This window comes from Cataglyphis hispanica, chromosome 23, assembly GCF_021464435.1.
Source record: "Cataglyphis hispanica isolate Lineage 1 chromosome 23, ULB_Chis1_1.0, whole genome shotgun sequence".
In the NCBI taxonomy this organism is placed as follows: domain Eukaryota; kingdom Metazoa; phylum Arthropoda; class Insecta; order Hymenoptera; family Formicidae; genus Cataglyphis; species Cataglyphis hispanica.
In genome coordinates, this window is record NC_065976.1 from 3,140,293 (window position 1) to 3,157,495 (window position 17,203).

General features: G+C 33.1%; 1 protein-coding gene across 4 annotated transcripts in view; it reads right to left on the reverse strand.

Moving 5' to 3' along the window:
* LOC126857811 (protein Skeletor, isoforms B/C) overlaps nucleotides 1–17,203 on the reverse strand; it is a 67,348-nt gene that overhangs the window by 44,576 nt on the left and 5,569 nt on the right. For 3 of the 4 annotated variants that reach the window (XM_050607569.1, XM_050607568.1, XM_050607570.1), the window contains exon 3: nucleotides 2,465–2,655. In XM_050607569.1, the coding sequence (XP_050463526.1) occupies nucleotides 2,465–2,655 (191 nt within the window). Of the gene's footprint in view, nucleotides 1–2,464; nucleotides 2,656–3,054; nucleotides 3,158–17,203 lie in introns of those variants that run through there. The other variant, XM_050607572.1, reaches the window with a different exon arrangement.

The following is a 17,203-nucleotide window of genomic DNA, read 5'->3' on the forward strand; positions in this document are numbered from 1 at the left end:
ATTCATTACTTTAATCAAATGCTTATTCTTTCATTGAATGATAACTATATTTGTTTTTTAAATGCTATTTTTAAAAAAGATATTCTAACTTTAAAAAATAATAATAAGATTAAAAATTTGTGTTTAACAATAAAATTTTAGTTTGTAACTATTTACACGTTATAATTTATAATCATATTCACAGATCTTTTATTATGCTGAAAAGATAACTACATCATTTTATATATTAAACATGAAATAAAATAATGATAACTTAATATATTACTTTATTTGACAGATATAAAGTAATGCCAAAAAAAAAAGGAGTATAAACTTTTCGAAATCGGCGAAACAAATCGAGAATTCTAGCAGGGGTATAACAATAAGATAACGCTGACTTATTCATGCTTTTGTGTCCGCCGTGAAAACGCTGAGACGGATTATCCAAACGATTTTGGTGGAGCCCTTCGATTCACCGAGTGACGGCGAACTGGTTTGAAAGCGACGAGAGACCGGCGTTTGCGAGAGGAAACGGGCAAAAGGAGCCGGGGTGACGTGACGCGAAAAGCAGCGACTTGGTATCGATAGAAAGGGACAGGTGGGGAGAAAGAGAGAAAGATAGCGAGACCAAGTGAAAGTCCCCCGGCAAAAACCAGGCCAGGGCTTCGTATCTTCGCGCGAACACACACGCCGATGGGGCTATTATGCAATTACGCATTTGCACGGCCATATCTACTTGCGCGTCGCCTGGTCGGGACGAAAACGGCCACGTCCCCGTTTCTCTCTTGCACCATTTACGCGTTCTAAATGGCTAAAAGTTTTCAAATTACGGTCGCGGTCGCGGCGACATTGTTTTCTCGATTAGCGAGGACCCCATTTGCGATCGAGTGCCGCGCGAAACGAGGCTGTTGACGTTTTTTTTTTTTTACAACGCGCAAAGCACATTCTTTTATTCCGTAATAATCCCTCGATGCATTCAAAGATCTATGATAATGTGTTTTTATGAGGAAAACAATCCGATATATATATATATATGTAGAAATGTAAAAGATTTTGAGATCGTCTTCTTATGTGCATTACTTCAAAAACAATGTTGTATAAATGTAGAAAATATGTGAAAAAATATCGTGTTCAAATAGTAGGAGATGAAGTAAGTACATATTATTTCGCGCTCTTTGGAACCGAAAGAATAAATAGCATGTCGAAAGAATCTTGTCCCCCTTCGTCTTTCTCCAGCTGACAATATTCGACAGAAGTCGTAAACCTTTCATACTTATGCTAAGTTTTGAGAGCTCTTAGATCGTATTTTAGACGTTGAATACGTTTCGTGTACATAGATATGAATGTGACACACGAATCGTATTTTGACGTTTAGAAAGAAATAAACGAAAATGATAAAAGAAATATATTAGGCTGAATCGTTTCGCGCGTTTATTTCGTGTTTATTTTGTTATAATTTAAATTGTTTAATATTTCAATAATTAAATAACTTGTTTGTGAAATCCATGTAAGTATGACGTTATTCTCAGGAGGTCAAAAGACCGGCAAACATTCCGCGAAAGTATTATCTCGCATCCGTCCGTACTATGGAAAGCCACGTAATTTATGTTGCTTTGTGTAACAATGAGATTCGAAATATGAATATTACCGCAAAATACTGGAGATGTCGCGTAATAACAATAACTGCAGGTAACTTTTGCACAACGCGACGTGCCACACGCGAATCTCGTCGGAAATTCCAACATATTTTAAATTGACGTAATACATCTCTCAGAATACATACAACATCCGTCTATATATCACGAGCTGATAAATATAATATATTAATTCTTATAATATGCAGAAAAGAGAAAAAAGTTATTTTTTAATAATATATCATCATAATCGTACGTAATCACGCACGCATCGCGAATATTATTTGTATATAAATATTTTCTATGAAATAGATAATAAATCCAATTAATATTTATAAATAAAATAAATCTCTTTCGAATAGTATCTGAATCTATAAACGCATCGTATTATGATTATTTAAATTATTAAAAGAAATGTAAAATTTGAAAAAATATTTCGAGGCAAAATGACAAATCAAAAAAAAAAAATTAATTCATTATCTTGCCTTAATTGTAATTTTTATATTTTTAATATTACTGTTAGAACAGAAAACCAAAGATTCGTAAAAAAAATACAGAAATTCATACAGAGTTTAACAATTAATATTTTGCAAATTATTTTACTCATTCAAATTGAAAAGATTTTTCTAAAACATTATACTTGAAATAAAATCGATAAATTTAAATCATTGTGAAAAATATAGAAGCGCATATATCGCGCTTAATTTCTTCAGCCACCTCTAAATTATGAGATCATTTCTCCAGATTGGCATAATGTTGTCTATCTATTTATTATGTTATTTATTTATTATTTATTATATTCGATGATCGTATTATGCTTTGGCTGACTGTTAATAATTTGAAAGACTTACCGAGCTGCAATGTGGCGAGGGCGAACAAAAGCAAACCGGAGATAACTCGCTGCGACTTCGCATCCATTTTTCGGTGGTTCCGGCCACTGCTGGGGTCGTCGAGTCCTCTTCTTTTCCGGTCACTGCTGCGGATGGTGGCGATGATGGCACATGTACACACACACGAACCACACGCGCGCACTATATTCGATCTGCAATTCGAAAAGAACACTGTGAAGCTTCGCGCCGATCTTTCCCACAATAAAATCCCGTCAGTCACGTCAATGATTCTTCATATTTAATATAATTATATTACCATACGTTGGGTAAATTACTATATGGACTTTAGTTATTATCTATAATCGCGTAATCCAAATTGAAAAAATCTCGATATATTCATGTAAATGAAAAAAATTTATCGCGCAGTTTTCTCGAAAACATAATCATAGAAATAGATTGGCGATTAAAAATAGCAATCGGAATTATAACAATATAACATTGAGAAAAATATCTATTTGAAGAAACGCGTGTTTTCTTATTATTAAACGATATGAGAAAACTATTATAGTTTTGAAGAATTATGATATTTTAAACGATAATTTAATACGCACGAGAAGTGATCGACGAGAGATCGAAGCTCGATGGTAACGATCCACCGACTCAGAGTCAACTGACTGAAAATTCGACATCGCGCGGCACACCTTTCTCGCGAGATCACAGCTCACCGGCCGTGTACGATCTACCGTTACTCGAACATTATGCTTCTGAGGCACAAAAGCCGTACGAAAGAGTCTTACAATTCAGAAATTTCTATTATGTAGATACGAGATATGACTGTTCTCGCGGAAGTCACTACATGTTGACAATTATATATAATTCCAAAATATGCATGTCTGCCCCTGTTATAATTTACTTCAGTTTATACTTTGAACTTTGAATTTTTAGTTCTCTATATCTTGAATTATAATTTATTAATCGTTTTAAATCAATTTTCATTCCAAATTTTGCGCTTTTTTATACTTTATGTTAATGATCTCTCTTCATATATCAATCATTCTGTAAAAGTATAATTAAAATACAAAAAATTTAAGAACTAATGAAGTGAAATCTTAGAAAAGTTATAAGTTGACTTGTAAATTAAAAGACAGAATATATCTCTGAATTATTAATCGATCATGTTCAATAGAATTTTGTTTATTAAAATTCTTATTTGTTTCTTTTTAAGTGTTTTATTAAATTTTAAGAATTGTGCTTATATTTTTTGTATATATAAATTTATATTTAATATAAAACAAAATAATACACGCAAGATATTATTATAATATTCATAAATTGCTTAGAATATACGACATAAGAGAAATTAGTCTACATGTATAAAATATTCTGAAGTACTTTGAGGGCATAGTGTTATCCATATAAATCCATCCATGTATAACATATTTCGTAGCTACTATACGTTCCGGTAAATAAGAATTTACGTGTTACCGCATCTAGCAAACAAGAATTCATGCTAAAATGTTTGGAAAATCTCATTATCTAAATTCCTTCGTTTAGCATGGTACGTTGTATACCAAAATTGTAAGAGAGAATTAAACATAACGCAAGGCAACAATTAAAATATCATCAAAATCGTCAAAGTAAAATTTGTGCACGCTATTTGCTCCATTGCTTTATTTCGTTAAAAAATTGAATTTTGAAATTCCAAACACATATCCATAAGATTTCCACAATTTTTAATACACAAATTCTGACTTTTGGATTACATTTTGAAATTTAATATAAAAAATTAAGGTACAAAAATAATGTCGCGTTTTAAATATATTATATATTAAGATCTCTTATTTTTCAAAACTTTTCTTTAAAGATACGTTCCATCCTGACAGCTCATTGAATAATAGCATCGAAACTTTTTATTTCGAATTTGTTTTCAGCATTGTTTAGACTTTTTTAATTTTTCCAAAATATGTATCTCGCGCTGTGTGCCACTATCTAGAAAAAACAACGAGTGCAGTATCAACGCGTATCAGAGGCTATATATTTCTTGCAATGTATCGTTACGAACATAATCTCTTTTTGCCGCTCGAAAGCGTATAGACATCCGGTACTTTGATAGAGCTTATCTCGGACATAATTTTTGTATCGCGATACATTTCTTGATAAAAAGAAAAAAAGTTTATTTCAAAATAATTATGAATAAAGTCCATAAAATCATTATTAAAATACGTAATTACTTTGCCTTTAAAAGAGATAATTTTGCATTATACAAAGACTTTTTAGAAACAATTAAAACACCTAAATATATCACATTAATTAACACACATCATTATCTTTTTATTATAAAATATCGTAAATTTCATATTAAATGTTTTATCAATGAGAGATAGAGATAAAAAGAGAGATAAATATTTATGTCAAAAATATATTTATATATAAATGGAAATACTCATATATATAATTTGAAATAAAATTTCAAATATTATTTTATACTACATCATATCGGTAATCTCATCTTGATTTTTTGCTTTCTGGAAATTTTTCTCTCTTTCAAAAAATAATAAAATATATAAACTTGTTTATCATATATATATTAAATATAATTAAATATATCTTTTTCGCCATTATAAAACTTTTCATATGATTCACTCAATGTGTCTGTGTGTAATTCTGGTAATATTACTTCATTTCACAAGCGTTTCTCATTATCAAAATGAAGCGTCATGTAATCAATAAATCCGTAAATTCAGCATCGTAATCGATGAAACCTGATTCCTACAGAATTCCGCGCGTATTCGAGTAGCTTACTTGAATGCGTCGAGAAACTACACGCACTAATTAATTCACTTAGTTAACGTCTCAACATGTCTAATCATGATTGAATTATTATATAAAGATACACATCAACAATTTGTTCTTAAAAATTCATCAATCAACAAAATATATTCTTTTGACAAAAAAACATTAAAAATATACCAAATTACCTCGCATCTAAAACATAAAACAGCCAATAAATTTAATTTAATTTTTTGTTTAACAAACATTGATAAATAATTCTGTGATATTGATTTGTCTCATGTAAAACAATACGTAGAAAATAATTTAAAAAAAAATTAACAAAACTTACATTTATTTATTATGTGATATTAGATATATAATCTTATTAAGACTTTTGCATAATTAATCGAAAATCGCGTAACTTTAGATATGCTGACAATCAAAATTGATATTATACATATCTTATTGTGTTATGCAAAATATTGTTATGCGAACTCTTTTCAATCGTTATAAAAGAAATTTTTCTCTTTATTAAGAAGGAAGAGTTTTATATAATAAAAATCTTTTTTGCAAGATACATTTTTTTGCAACAACACGAAGACCAACACGGAGATTTTTCTCCTAGCCATCTTATTGAGAATATTAGACTCGATAATTGTAAAGATATCATTGCTAAATTATATCACGAGCGATATTTCGGTATCAAAATCTGTTTTTATCAGACCCGAATAACAGAGATTCACTCTCTTCACGTCGTCATATAATCGGCCTTCCCGCACACATCGGTTAACATTAACAGAATTATTCTCACGTTCACACGGACATCTCTGCCATCGCGCACACCAGTATATACCGGTACAAGATGATAATTTTCATTCACTTTCCCCTGCGCAACCCCTTCGATACTTCATCCCTACGATATTTCAGCACTCGATCTTCGCGACGCTTATGTCATCGCGGCCTCATCGCGCGCGCGTTATTTCTTGACTTGGGGCCCGACAACCCTGACCTTATCAACCAGCCGCGCACGGCGCGGCAGCAGCAGTAGCAGCAGCAGCGAAGCCGGCGCCGAGGGGGCCCACCACACGGAGGCCACCACCGTGATGGAACGCGCGTTTTCGCGTGGATGTAGAAGGACTGACGGCGGCGGCCGCTCGGCACTACTCGCACCGCTCGGGGGAGCGAGCACGACGCACCCCGTTCCCCGGGACATGTATTGGCGGGTAGGAAAGCTCCACCTATCGCGCGACCGAATGGGAGGGCCACAGGAACACCCGGAGCTTGCGCCCTTCGGCTAGTCCGTGCACCAACCCCTTCCTTGGCTTTTTCCCAACTTTCGAGCTTGCGGTGCGCTCTCTCCCCTCCTCCTGTCCTCCACCCTCTCGCCATCGCTCGCCGCCGTCATTACCATTGCCGCTACCATCCTGCGAGCTTTTGCCCCCGACCCTTCCTCGCTCCCCCTCCACCCCCACCCACTCAACTCTCCTGTCCCCGTTGCCGTTCCGCTTCTCATTCTACCCGCCCTAACCCTCGCTGGCCGACGGGACTCCTATCCTAATACGATACAGAACGCCAACCGGCGAAATTCAGACTAGCAGAAGCGGACCGCAAGCACGGAGTCGACGAGTTTCCTTCATCCGGGAAACGCAAAGGGGAGAGAAGAAGGGGGAGGGGGGTTAAAGCTTTGCGGATACGCTTGCAGCTTGCGTCTTCTTGCGTTATCTCTGACCGAGCGCCCTTCTTCTTGTCTCGCTGTTCTTTTTGGCGTTCTGTATGCGCGCGCGAGTGCACCTTTTTACCGAGAAGGGCTGAATCTCGTATGCACAGAAAACCTTGCTCGACTAAGTGGACATCCTCCCGTTCTCTTTGCTTGCAGTTTCTTGCTTGCGTGCGGCAACGAAACGCGAAAATCGAGAGAGTTAGCGCAACAGCACAGAGTTTCCGAAATATATGCAACGCCTTTTCGAAAGCTCAGCGCGATATCTCTTTTCGTTATTTTAGTTTTGTATATATGACTTTCTGTATCTACTTGACAGTTCTGTGTGCCGAGCTCTTTCTCGAGCTTATACTGAATAGCTAAACATATGAATCGTGAATAAAGAAACGGAAAAATATCTGTCAAAAAACATTCTTTCGCAAAAACATTCTTTCTTTCAGATATTAAAACGCAATTTTATTTTCCCACTATTCGTTTATCCACAACTAAAATACACACATGCGCATGCTAGTCAATAATAATTTATTCTCCTAGACGAGTCGTCTCTATTTTGTTTTATTAAGCTTGCTGCTCTATTAATAGTTATTTTAATCCATCTATAAAATAATTCATAAAATTATAAAATGTATTTAAATTATTATATTTAATTATAATTAATATTGATTGGAAATCATAACTATAATATAAAACAGACTCTAATAAATACTATAAGTAGATTTATATTTAATACAAAAAAAAATTTAGATATATATATATCCAAAGATTTGAAAATGAATATATGGATATATATACATATATACCATATATACTAGAAATTTTAAAGAAAATATTTCTAATCGCACGATGCAGTTTGTAAAAATGGAGATCCACTCGAGCCCCTCTCAACGAAAATATGCGTGCAAAATACTAGCATATCGAGCGGCCGGTGACAGCTTTTTCGAACGTTCGTATTTACGCGTTTTTTAAGCGCATTTTGACCGCTACGTATGGACGGATGAAATTATTGCTTTCGACGGGTTCAAACAGCACTCGTGGATATTGTGCTCAAAGGCTCATGGGAAGCATTGTGCGCGGCATTGATGTCACGTTGCTGTGATTTATGCGTATGAACGTCGACGTGTAAAAGACAAATCGTAGATACGAAAAAAGAAAGATATATCTCTCGCGAAGAAAATACGTCTTGTCGCGTAAAAATAGATGCGAGTTTGTCGCTCTCATCATCACGTCATGTGACGTGCATGAAAGTCGCTGTGAATAGCGATAAACGATTTGTTTGATTGCTCTCTCTTCACGTGCGCACGATCGCTCTCGAACGGATGATAAACGTGGCGAATCGCGATATCGGCATCACAAAAATATATTTTTGGAAAAGTAACTCGCACCAAGGATCGTTCAACTATTGCGGATAAAAGTCTGCTGGATGCGATAGAACTAGCATAGTTATAAACAATACAATTAGAATTGTACGAAGTTTCTTCAATTATTGAGCATTAAAGATAATCTGCAATTTCTTCTTGCAACATCATTTATGTAAAAAAAAAATTTCATTTCAATATCTTTTTGCAATATTATTATATTAAATTATGAATGCATCATTTAAAATATGTAGCAAAAAAAGGAATATTTTTAATTCAATTATATTTATTTATTTAATTATAATTATATTATTATTCATTTATAATTAAAAATTTAAATATATATCTCTATAAAATCTATAAATGCAAATTTATTTTTTTATTCATCTAAAAATTTAAAAATAAAAAATGTAAATTTCACTTTTATATTATTTAATTTTTTACACAGATAAAAGTATCATTGCTTTGCAATATATTTATTAGTTAATATAATGTATCAACTTCATACATTATCATTATCCTATTTTAATTTATTTTTATCAAGTCAAAGATAAATTTAAAGTGAAATAATATGCTGGAACAAAACAGAGAAACTTCAGAGACGATCATTCTTGCTAAGATCGCGAAGCTAAAAGAAAAAAATCCGATAATCGATATTATCAAATATAATGTCAAAAATAGATCTCTTTACATCATAAACGAGCGATATCGAGAAAATTTAATGGAACAACGATAACATCTAAATATCTGTCAAACTTTCTGCAGCCGCGTTAAACAATTGCATTGGCAGCTTTAGCAATATTACACAAACCGTATCAACTTGTCGTCATTGTGCAATTTAATTAAACATTTCATTACGCTTCGAACGACAGGTAAGCGATAGATATACAGATGCAATCGCGAGATTACGTCCGCATATGCGGCATTCGTGCATGTACGATCACATTCAGACAGAAAGATACGCGCGTTTAATCAAGTATTTAATTACGAGAAATTAAAATTGTAAAAACGATTTAGTTATATCGTATTATTTTATAAGGAAATGTCATGCATCAAACTTTTGTCTTTTTATCGTCCGTAAATGAGCGCGTTCATATAAAGAGCTTTTTTCTCTCATGCAATTATTATACGAAAGATATAAATATATCTTGCTTTATATATCGTTTTATAAATGTATATTTAATAAAAGCATGCAAAAATTTTTTTATATATATATATATATCATTTAAAGACTAATAATATCCCTTTTTACGACGCAACCATTCACGAACGGAACTCGGAAATATCTGTATTAGTAATTTTTACAATAATTTCGGAAATGATGCAGAAAGATATCTCTCACGCGAACCAAATTGAGGAATAACGCTCGAAGCACGATCTACCGAGAAAAGCGTCAGGCCTATTTTTCTTAAAAATGCCTCATTTTTCACATTTACTTTTTAGCGACAACGAAATGGCACCGAATCGTGGATTCGGCGAACTGCACGCTCGCGTTACGCGGGCGGACTGAAAATATGACGGTATTTCAATGAGAAATGAACTTCTTGCTCTGTAATGCTTTGAGTATATATTCCCGTTTCGCTGCTTCGCCTCGCCGATTCGTTGGTACGAGAACATTTTGAAGATTCTCTCTCGTTTTCTCCTCTCCCCCGTCTTCCTCGCTCTTTCCCCTTTCTTTCCATCGACCAATTCGTTACGTGAATTTCTACTTCAATTTCTACTGTAGGTTATTTTTGAACTTGTACTCGGAGAAACCATCGGTCCGGGTCGGTGATATCGAATCTCTATATGCAATTTCCCTTACCAATACTATGAGCTAGATCGACATATACGAGCTTGTATCGCGCGCGTTGCTGATGCACTTTTTATGCATTCACCGAAAACTGGACTTCTTAATAAAAACTTTAATAAAAAATTATATAATAATTTATCGTAAATTTTTATTTAAAAAAATATCAATTTAATGTATTACAGAATATGTTATTTAATATTAATAATTCTTAATAAATCGATAAAATAACTTTTATAAAACGAAAAGATAGATTAATCTCAAAAGGTAGCATAGATTGTTTCTGCTATGTTCTATTCAAATTTTTTCTCAACTTACAGTGAAAAGAATATTGTCGATATTAATTTTGATTACAGAAAAATTTTACCCGGATACAATTTTATACGTAAAATGTTCAAGTATTATTCTCGCGTTTCTAGCAACCTACGAACGAGATTTATAAAATCGCACCCGAATAGCCGTACGATACACCGTTAATAAATATATTCTCACAAATTTTCCCGCGAATTATAGAATCATATTAAGTCATATCGGGTTTCTTCGAAGCTCGAGAGCTTTGAGGGTCCACTCTGTCGCTCCCCGCGTCATCAAAATGCTTCACGCACGGACGCGCGTATACATCGATAAATCCGTGGCTTTTCTACGCGGACCGCGAATTATTTGCAGTTTCGTAAATTCATTTCCGCGACGAGGAAATGGTATCGTCATTTCGCTCAGAATCGCTATTGGTTATGCGCCAAAAAAAAAAAACAATAATATATCCACTCTCTTCCGCATTTCCGCATCTTTCTCGTTCCCTCTCTCTTCCTCTCTTCCTCAACAATAAGCATCAAGCCCGTTCGTGCGACGAACGCCGGGAATACGGGGCTGAATTTCAAATTAGTCGATCCCGCTACGATTTCTTCGCTGAGCACACCGATCTGTGTGTACAGCGTACATAGGATGTTTCAGGGAAACCCTGCTCCTGATTTCAACCCTCAACTGATACATGGTCTTTTTATTATTAGGGGAAGAGCGTTCCCTAACATCCTACCCTTCGTGTTTTATCAAATGTGTTAACCGTGAAATAAGGTAAGAGAACTGAATATTTCTCTCTTAAGTATTATTAACGCTTTCAGCTCTGATTTGCGAAAAGCATCATTTTATTGCAGATATCTTATGAGATTTAAATAAAATTGATGGATTGAAATATCAAATCGAATGTATACGTTAATTTAAATAAAATTAAATGTTTTATTTCTTTTTTATACTTAATCTTCGAGAAAATTATATATAAATTACTAAATAAAATAAAATACAAAGTATAAATAAAATACTTTCTATGAAACCATTTTTTTTCTAATATGAATATCTACAGCGTAAATTTAATCTTGCATAGCAAAAGTATTAATAAAATAAAATTTTTTTAAAAAATAAAAAAAAGTTTTCGCGTCAAATTAAATAATTGCAAACTGTCATTAAGATTCTCTTCTTGAGAAAAGATTCATTTCAAATTCAAAGTACATATATTTTGTAAACGAAAGAAACAGTAAATTTAAAATGTTATCTAAATTATTATGACAATTTTATCATTTTATCGTATTTTATTATCTTAAAGATAAATATTGATTTTTAAAAACAATGAATAATTATTTAATTTATAAAAATATTTATCATAAATATACATTTCAAAAAGTTTAATAAAAAATATTTAAAAAATTTAAGAAATAATAAAAACTATAATATAATATTAAATAGTATTCTGCAATTTTTATAAGCCATCGTATACTTATGCTTATTTCAAAAGCTCTCCAAAAGCAAAACGATGGAGAGAGCAGATTGAAAATTATCAAAGAAAGGAGCGTCTGATCTAAGAAAGATGAAAGTAACAGCCATGTTGCAGGTCATAAGGTCAACGCAAGAGAGAAAATGAGATGCAGATGCGACGGGACATAATTAAAAAGGCTCGAGCGCCGCGGCTTTATACTAAACTCAGCCTGCACACGCGAACTTCGCGAACTTTTTTGAAAAACTCGAGCTTTTTGTCTTATTTATTCCTCGAAAACGAAGAGATCCTTCCCTCTCGGCCGTCTTCTATACCATACTATAGCGTTGTATTATTTCAATTTTGCTTGCTGCTGATTTTTTGCAACGCACGATGACAAATCTAGAATGACGCTTTGCGAAGAAAATGAGACGCTTTTTACGCGCGCGCGACAAGTACTTGTCTCGATTTTTCTCGGCTTATGCGCGCGATATATTGCGAGCGACGACCTCGAATCAACGCCACGAGAAACATTTAAATCGTTTATGATTGAATCCTAGACGTTTATCGCTTATGATTTGAAGAGAGTAATATTTTATATTATTGTACATATGCATACATCCGTTATCTGTAAGTTAGAAATTATGTAATAAAATTATACAAGATGATTTCAATACTGAAAATAGATATTTTTCTAATCTCGTATATGATAAGAATATTATATAATCTTTGAATGATTAAAGTGAGTTTTAGGATCAAGCCTTCAGAGATGCGAATAAATAAAACCTTCGATTTTATCTATTTTCAAGTACATTTTACAGCAACGATCTCTGAATCCGACGCTTATCATAATATCCGAGAGAGATATGAAAAAAAAATAACAACTTTTCCCGCTGAAGAACATCGATTTACAATAATGTTAAAAAATCGCAAAGAAAAGAAATTATTGGATAATATATAATGTAAATTTCATATCGTACATAAAAATTTCGCTAAAAGACAGGAATGAAAATTATTATACGTATACTATAACAAAAATATTTATGAGAAATCACGCGATTAAAATAGAATAATAATAATCGATACGACGTCCTCTTCCCCCTCTCTTGCTGCTGTGCTTGGGGCTATCGCTATTGAACTGTCAATTTTCTGCAGCATGTTATTACGAGGCGAGGCGAGGCGAGGCAAATGTATCAAGTGGGATTTTATTAATTCAAAATTTGATGCGTAAATAACGCGTGATATTTATATGTTGCGTCACAGCAATCTAAGAGATTCTTCCAACAATGAAAAGTTTTTAAATGTGATTTTCGCGTTCCTGATTCGCAAGTTTTGCCCCCTTCCGCTAGTATTCTACAAAGATGCGCGCCGCATTGTATCAAAAGTTTAATATCTTCCCACGGGAGATCTTTTGAGCTAGTCGCTGTGGCCACGTGACCATAGATTTATACAATAGACTTTGACTATGGATGACGTAACAACTGAACAGCTCGCATCGAACAGACAAAATTTAAGAAATTAATATATAATATATTTGGAGGAAAATTGCATCGATTTATATTTAAATTTTATTATTCAGAACGGTAAGGTGTGCTCGAAAATCATTAATAATAAAGTTACATCATGTATGTGTCTGTGTCGAGATTATTACAGAAAATTAATATTAGCATGAGAAACTAGGCACATATGTTGTTCTAAACTTCTCTTATTGAATTAATATTATATGCATATACACACACATTTTTCATATAAAATTAAGATACTGTATTGTGACTGTCATATTGAGGAAAATCAACAAATATTATTTTCACTTTAAACACGAATTGATATTTTTACTATGTTCAATATTTAACCTGAAAGTCCCGCGCTAATATAAATATGAGAAAATAGAAATTCTTTCTGTCTCTTTCTCTTTTCTTTATAGCATAAAACTGCTCTAAACTCTAATTAAATGTCAGCGCTAATTAACTCTCGTTACGAGAACACGAAAATTCGTGAATACCGTTCTCATAAAGACAGACAAAAGAGCCCACAATACATATACATATACATATATATATATATATATATATATATATATATATATATATATCATACTATGTAGTCGCGTAAGCTGTATTAAACAGATAATTAAGAATAAAAGACAATGAACGTTCTGATCAAAATTCAGAGCAGACATCATTGTATTTTTTATCCTTATATTCTGATCCCTTTCTTCAATTTTGCCATAAATGAACGCAGTTTTCCCGTCATTAAGGCATCGTAAATGAACGTGATTCCTCGGTATCGATAACAATTATTCCAGAATCAGAACTCAAGATTCGTAGACAATTATCGCGTAAGTAAAACGCAGCCGCAAAAAATTGCGTATATAAGTAATTTTTTATCTTACAAACAAATCTCTACGAATTAAGAAAATTATTTCAAGAAAATTTTTATTCAAATTCATAAAAATGTTTTTATACACTAATTAATTTGACTCGATTAAGAAGATTGAGTTTTACATTGTAATTTTTGTGTAGGAAAAATTTTTCTTCAGGCTGTGTTAGAAATTAGAGTCACAAAAGTCGATACACTTCGAAAGTACAAAGTGTTTCCGATAATACTTTTTTTTATCTAAGACAATCTTTGCAAATATTAATTACAGTGCCAATGTTAAATTATCTGTATTTAGTGCAATTCTTCTTAGAATTGCGCAGATTTATCTGAGAAAACAACTTCGAGAATACTTCAGGATAATTACTTTGCCCCAGAGCGAAAGCTAAAGCTAACAAGGCCCGTAAGTAGAGGTAACAGAGCGACGACGTCTCTAAGGATTCGAGCGGTTTACGGAAATTGAAACTCCCCGATACATTACCAATAACATAATGATCAAAGCATAACAGGAAACTTATAAACAAATTTCAGATTATCCATACTATTAAAACTGAAAAATATATGTTGGAAAAAATAAATATATAAAGAAATAATAGTCTAATATTCTCTCTTGTTGTATAATACTTATCTTTTAAGATAATAATTTTTTTTTCCTCTCTAATTATAATAGATTCAACATTGTGTTACATAGAAATATTCTCATGTTTTAGAATTAATTTTATCTTTCAAATATAAAGATGTGTAGTTAAGTTAGAATTGATCTGCATGTTATAAATCAAATGATAGGCATGTTAGATTGTGTGCGAATGTGAATTGATGCTGCAGCATAAATATACCTTTGTTTATGTTTGAATACGCGTACAAATAAACATGTCGAGATCGCACACGTGTCGATTATATTACGCGTGAAAAAAGAGCGTTATTTACAACCAATCTCTATTCATCCATTATTACGCCGATACATCGTAAAAAGCGAAAAAGATAATCGATCTGTTATCCGTAAAAATTTTTTTGGAGAGAAAAAAGCAAAATCGTGGATCACTATACTTTGAACGGCCGTAACATGTCATGCATTTAAGACGCCAGCTAATTAATTATAATTGCAATTCGCGAGGCGCGTGCGGGCTCGTTGATGCGGCCCCCGTGTTACATAACCAGGTGCAAGGCAGGAGGTTGGAGATGAGATCGTAGGTTTATTGATTCGGTTTTCTCCGCGGTGGAGAGAGTTTTTTCCTCCCTCCTCTCTTCATCCGTCCCTTCCTTTTCCCGCCTCGCCGCCCGGTCCTTATTCTATCCGTTACTTTTTATTGCGCGACTCTTCTCCCCTCCCTCCCCTCCCTCCCCATTTGCCACCGCAACGTTAGAACGCAACTTTCGAGGGCTCACGCTTCGCACCTTCGTTTTGATTCCAAACGGTACGGAATTAATTATATCGACTACACACGTTCCTTGCGATAAATGATGTGAGACATGTCTCGATTTGTGATATAAATAAAAATGGAATAAGAATAAGAATATTAATAAAATAGAATAAAAATATTAATGTTATATATATATATCGAGGTAAATTATTAGTATTTATTCAATTAATTCAATTTTGTGTTCTTCGTCCGTACACACATTATAGAAGAGTATCATAAAGTAGACAAGCGGAGCAAAACAGAATGCTTTTATTTTTTTTTATAGAATAACAATATTATTTATGTTATTTCAGCATTAATATATTACTTGCTTTTTTATATTATAATTTTCTTCTATCAGAATACAGATACTTTAAAAGTTTGAAATATACTTATATTCGACAAACTAGAAACGATTAAGAACAAATATTAGCGTGTTCCGCGAGTACTTGAAACAAATATTCGAAAAAGCGATTAATGAGAGATCTTAAGTATTTTATTGTCGAATAATATTAGGTAGAGAAAATTTTAATAGCTTTATTATTACGCTGATCAAAACGTTATAAGTCTTCTCCATAATCTGACATTATAAAGAAGACTTTCCGTGTTCGCTATATACGAAGACGTTATATGATGGCCTTTCTTCCATTCATCGTAGCAGTCTATTCTGCTTTGCCGAACTAGTTATTAAATCCTTCGTTTCTTAGAATACAATGCTATTAACCATTTCCTTCCTCCCCTCCCCCTCCATTCTTCCCGCGGTAAATTTAACAACAACGGAAGCATCGTAAGTTCGATCTCGCGCATCAATTTTCATTAACTCGACACACATACTGTCATAGACTGTATCTTTTTCTTGCATTTTTCAATAATTCGATAACATCCCGCTAATTGATATACGTAACTATATCATGTTGCCACCATAAGCAATACACATAGAATTGAGCAATTAAAAATATATATATATATATATATATATATATATATATATATATATATAGATCAATATAATTCGACTTAAAAATTGTATATAATTGTTTTATTTTAAAATATAAATATATATATTTTTTTTTCTTGCATAATTTTTTACTGTACAGACTATGTCAGTTTAAGTTTCGATTTACATAAAATATGTATGAAAATAATACAAAAAAATATTTTAAAATTTGAAAATCTTTATACAATCTAACCAGTTTTTTTTTTAGATAAAATTCCATGTTCTTCTATGTCCTTTTCTCTCTATTTTTTAAAGATAGCGATGAAACATTCTGTAATACATTTCATTACATTTAAAAACAACAATAAGAAATGAGGAACTAAATGATTGATTGGAACTCCATAGTTCACAAGCGCTATAATATCTTCTTGAGACGAGACATGTACGTAACAACGGTCAGGAACAATAAATGGTTTCGGGAAGCCGCCGTTGAAGTATGAAGCAAAGAGAACACAACATCGATAAAGGGAGCTGGAAAAATGATAGGAGAGCGGATGTGCGGATGTTACGATGTAAGGAGTAACACGATATTCCCAATCCGGCGCGGAAGCTTTAGAAACGAGATAAAGAAGGGCTCGCGAGTGCAATAAATCCCCGGCTTTCCATCCTC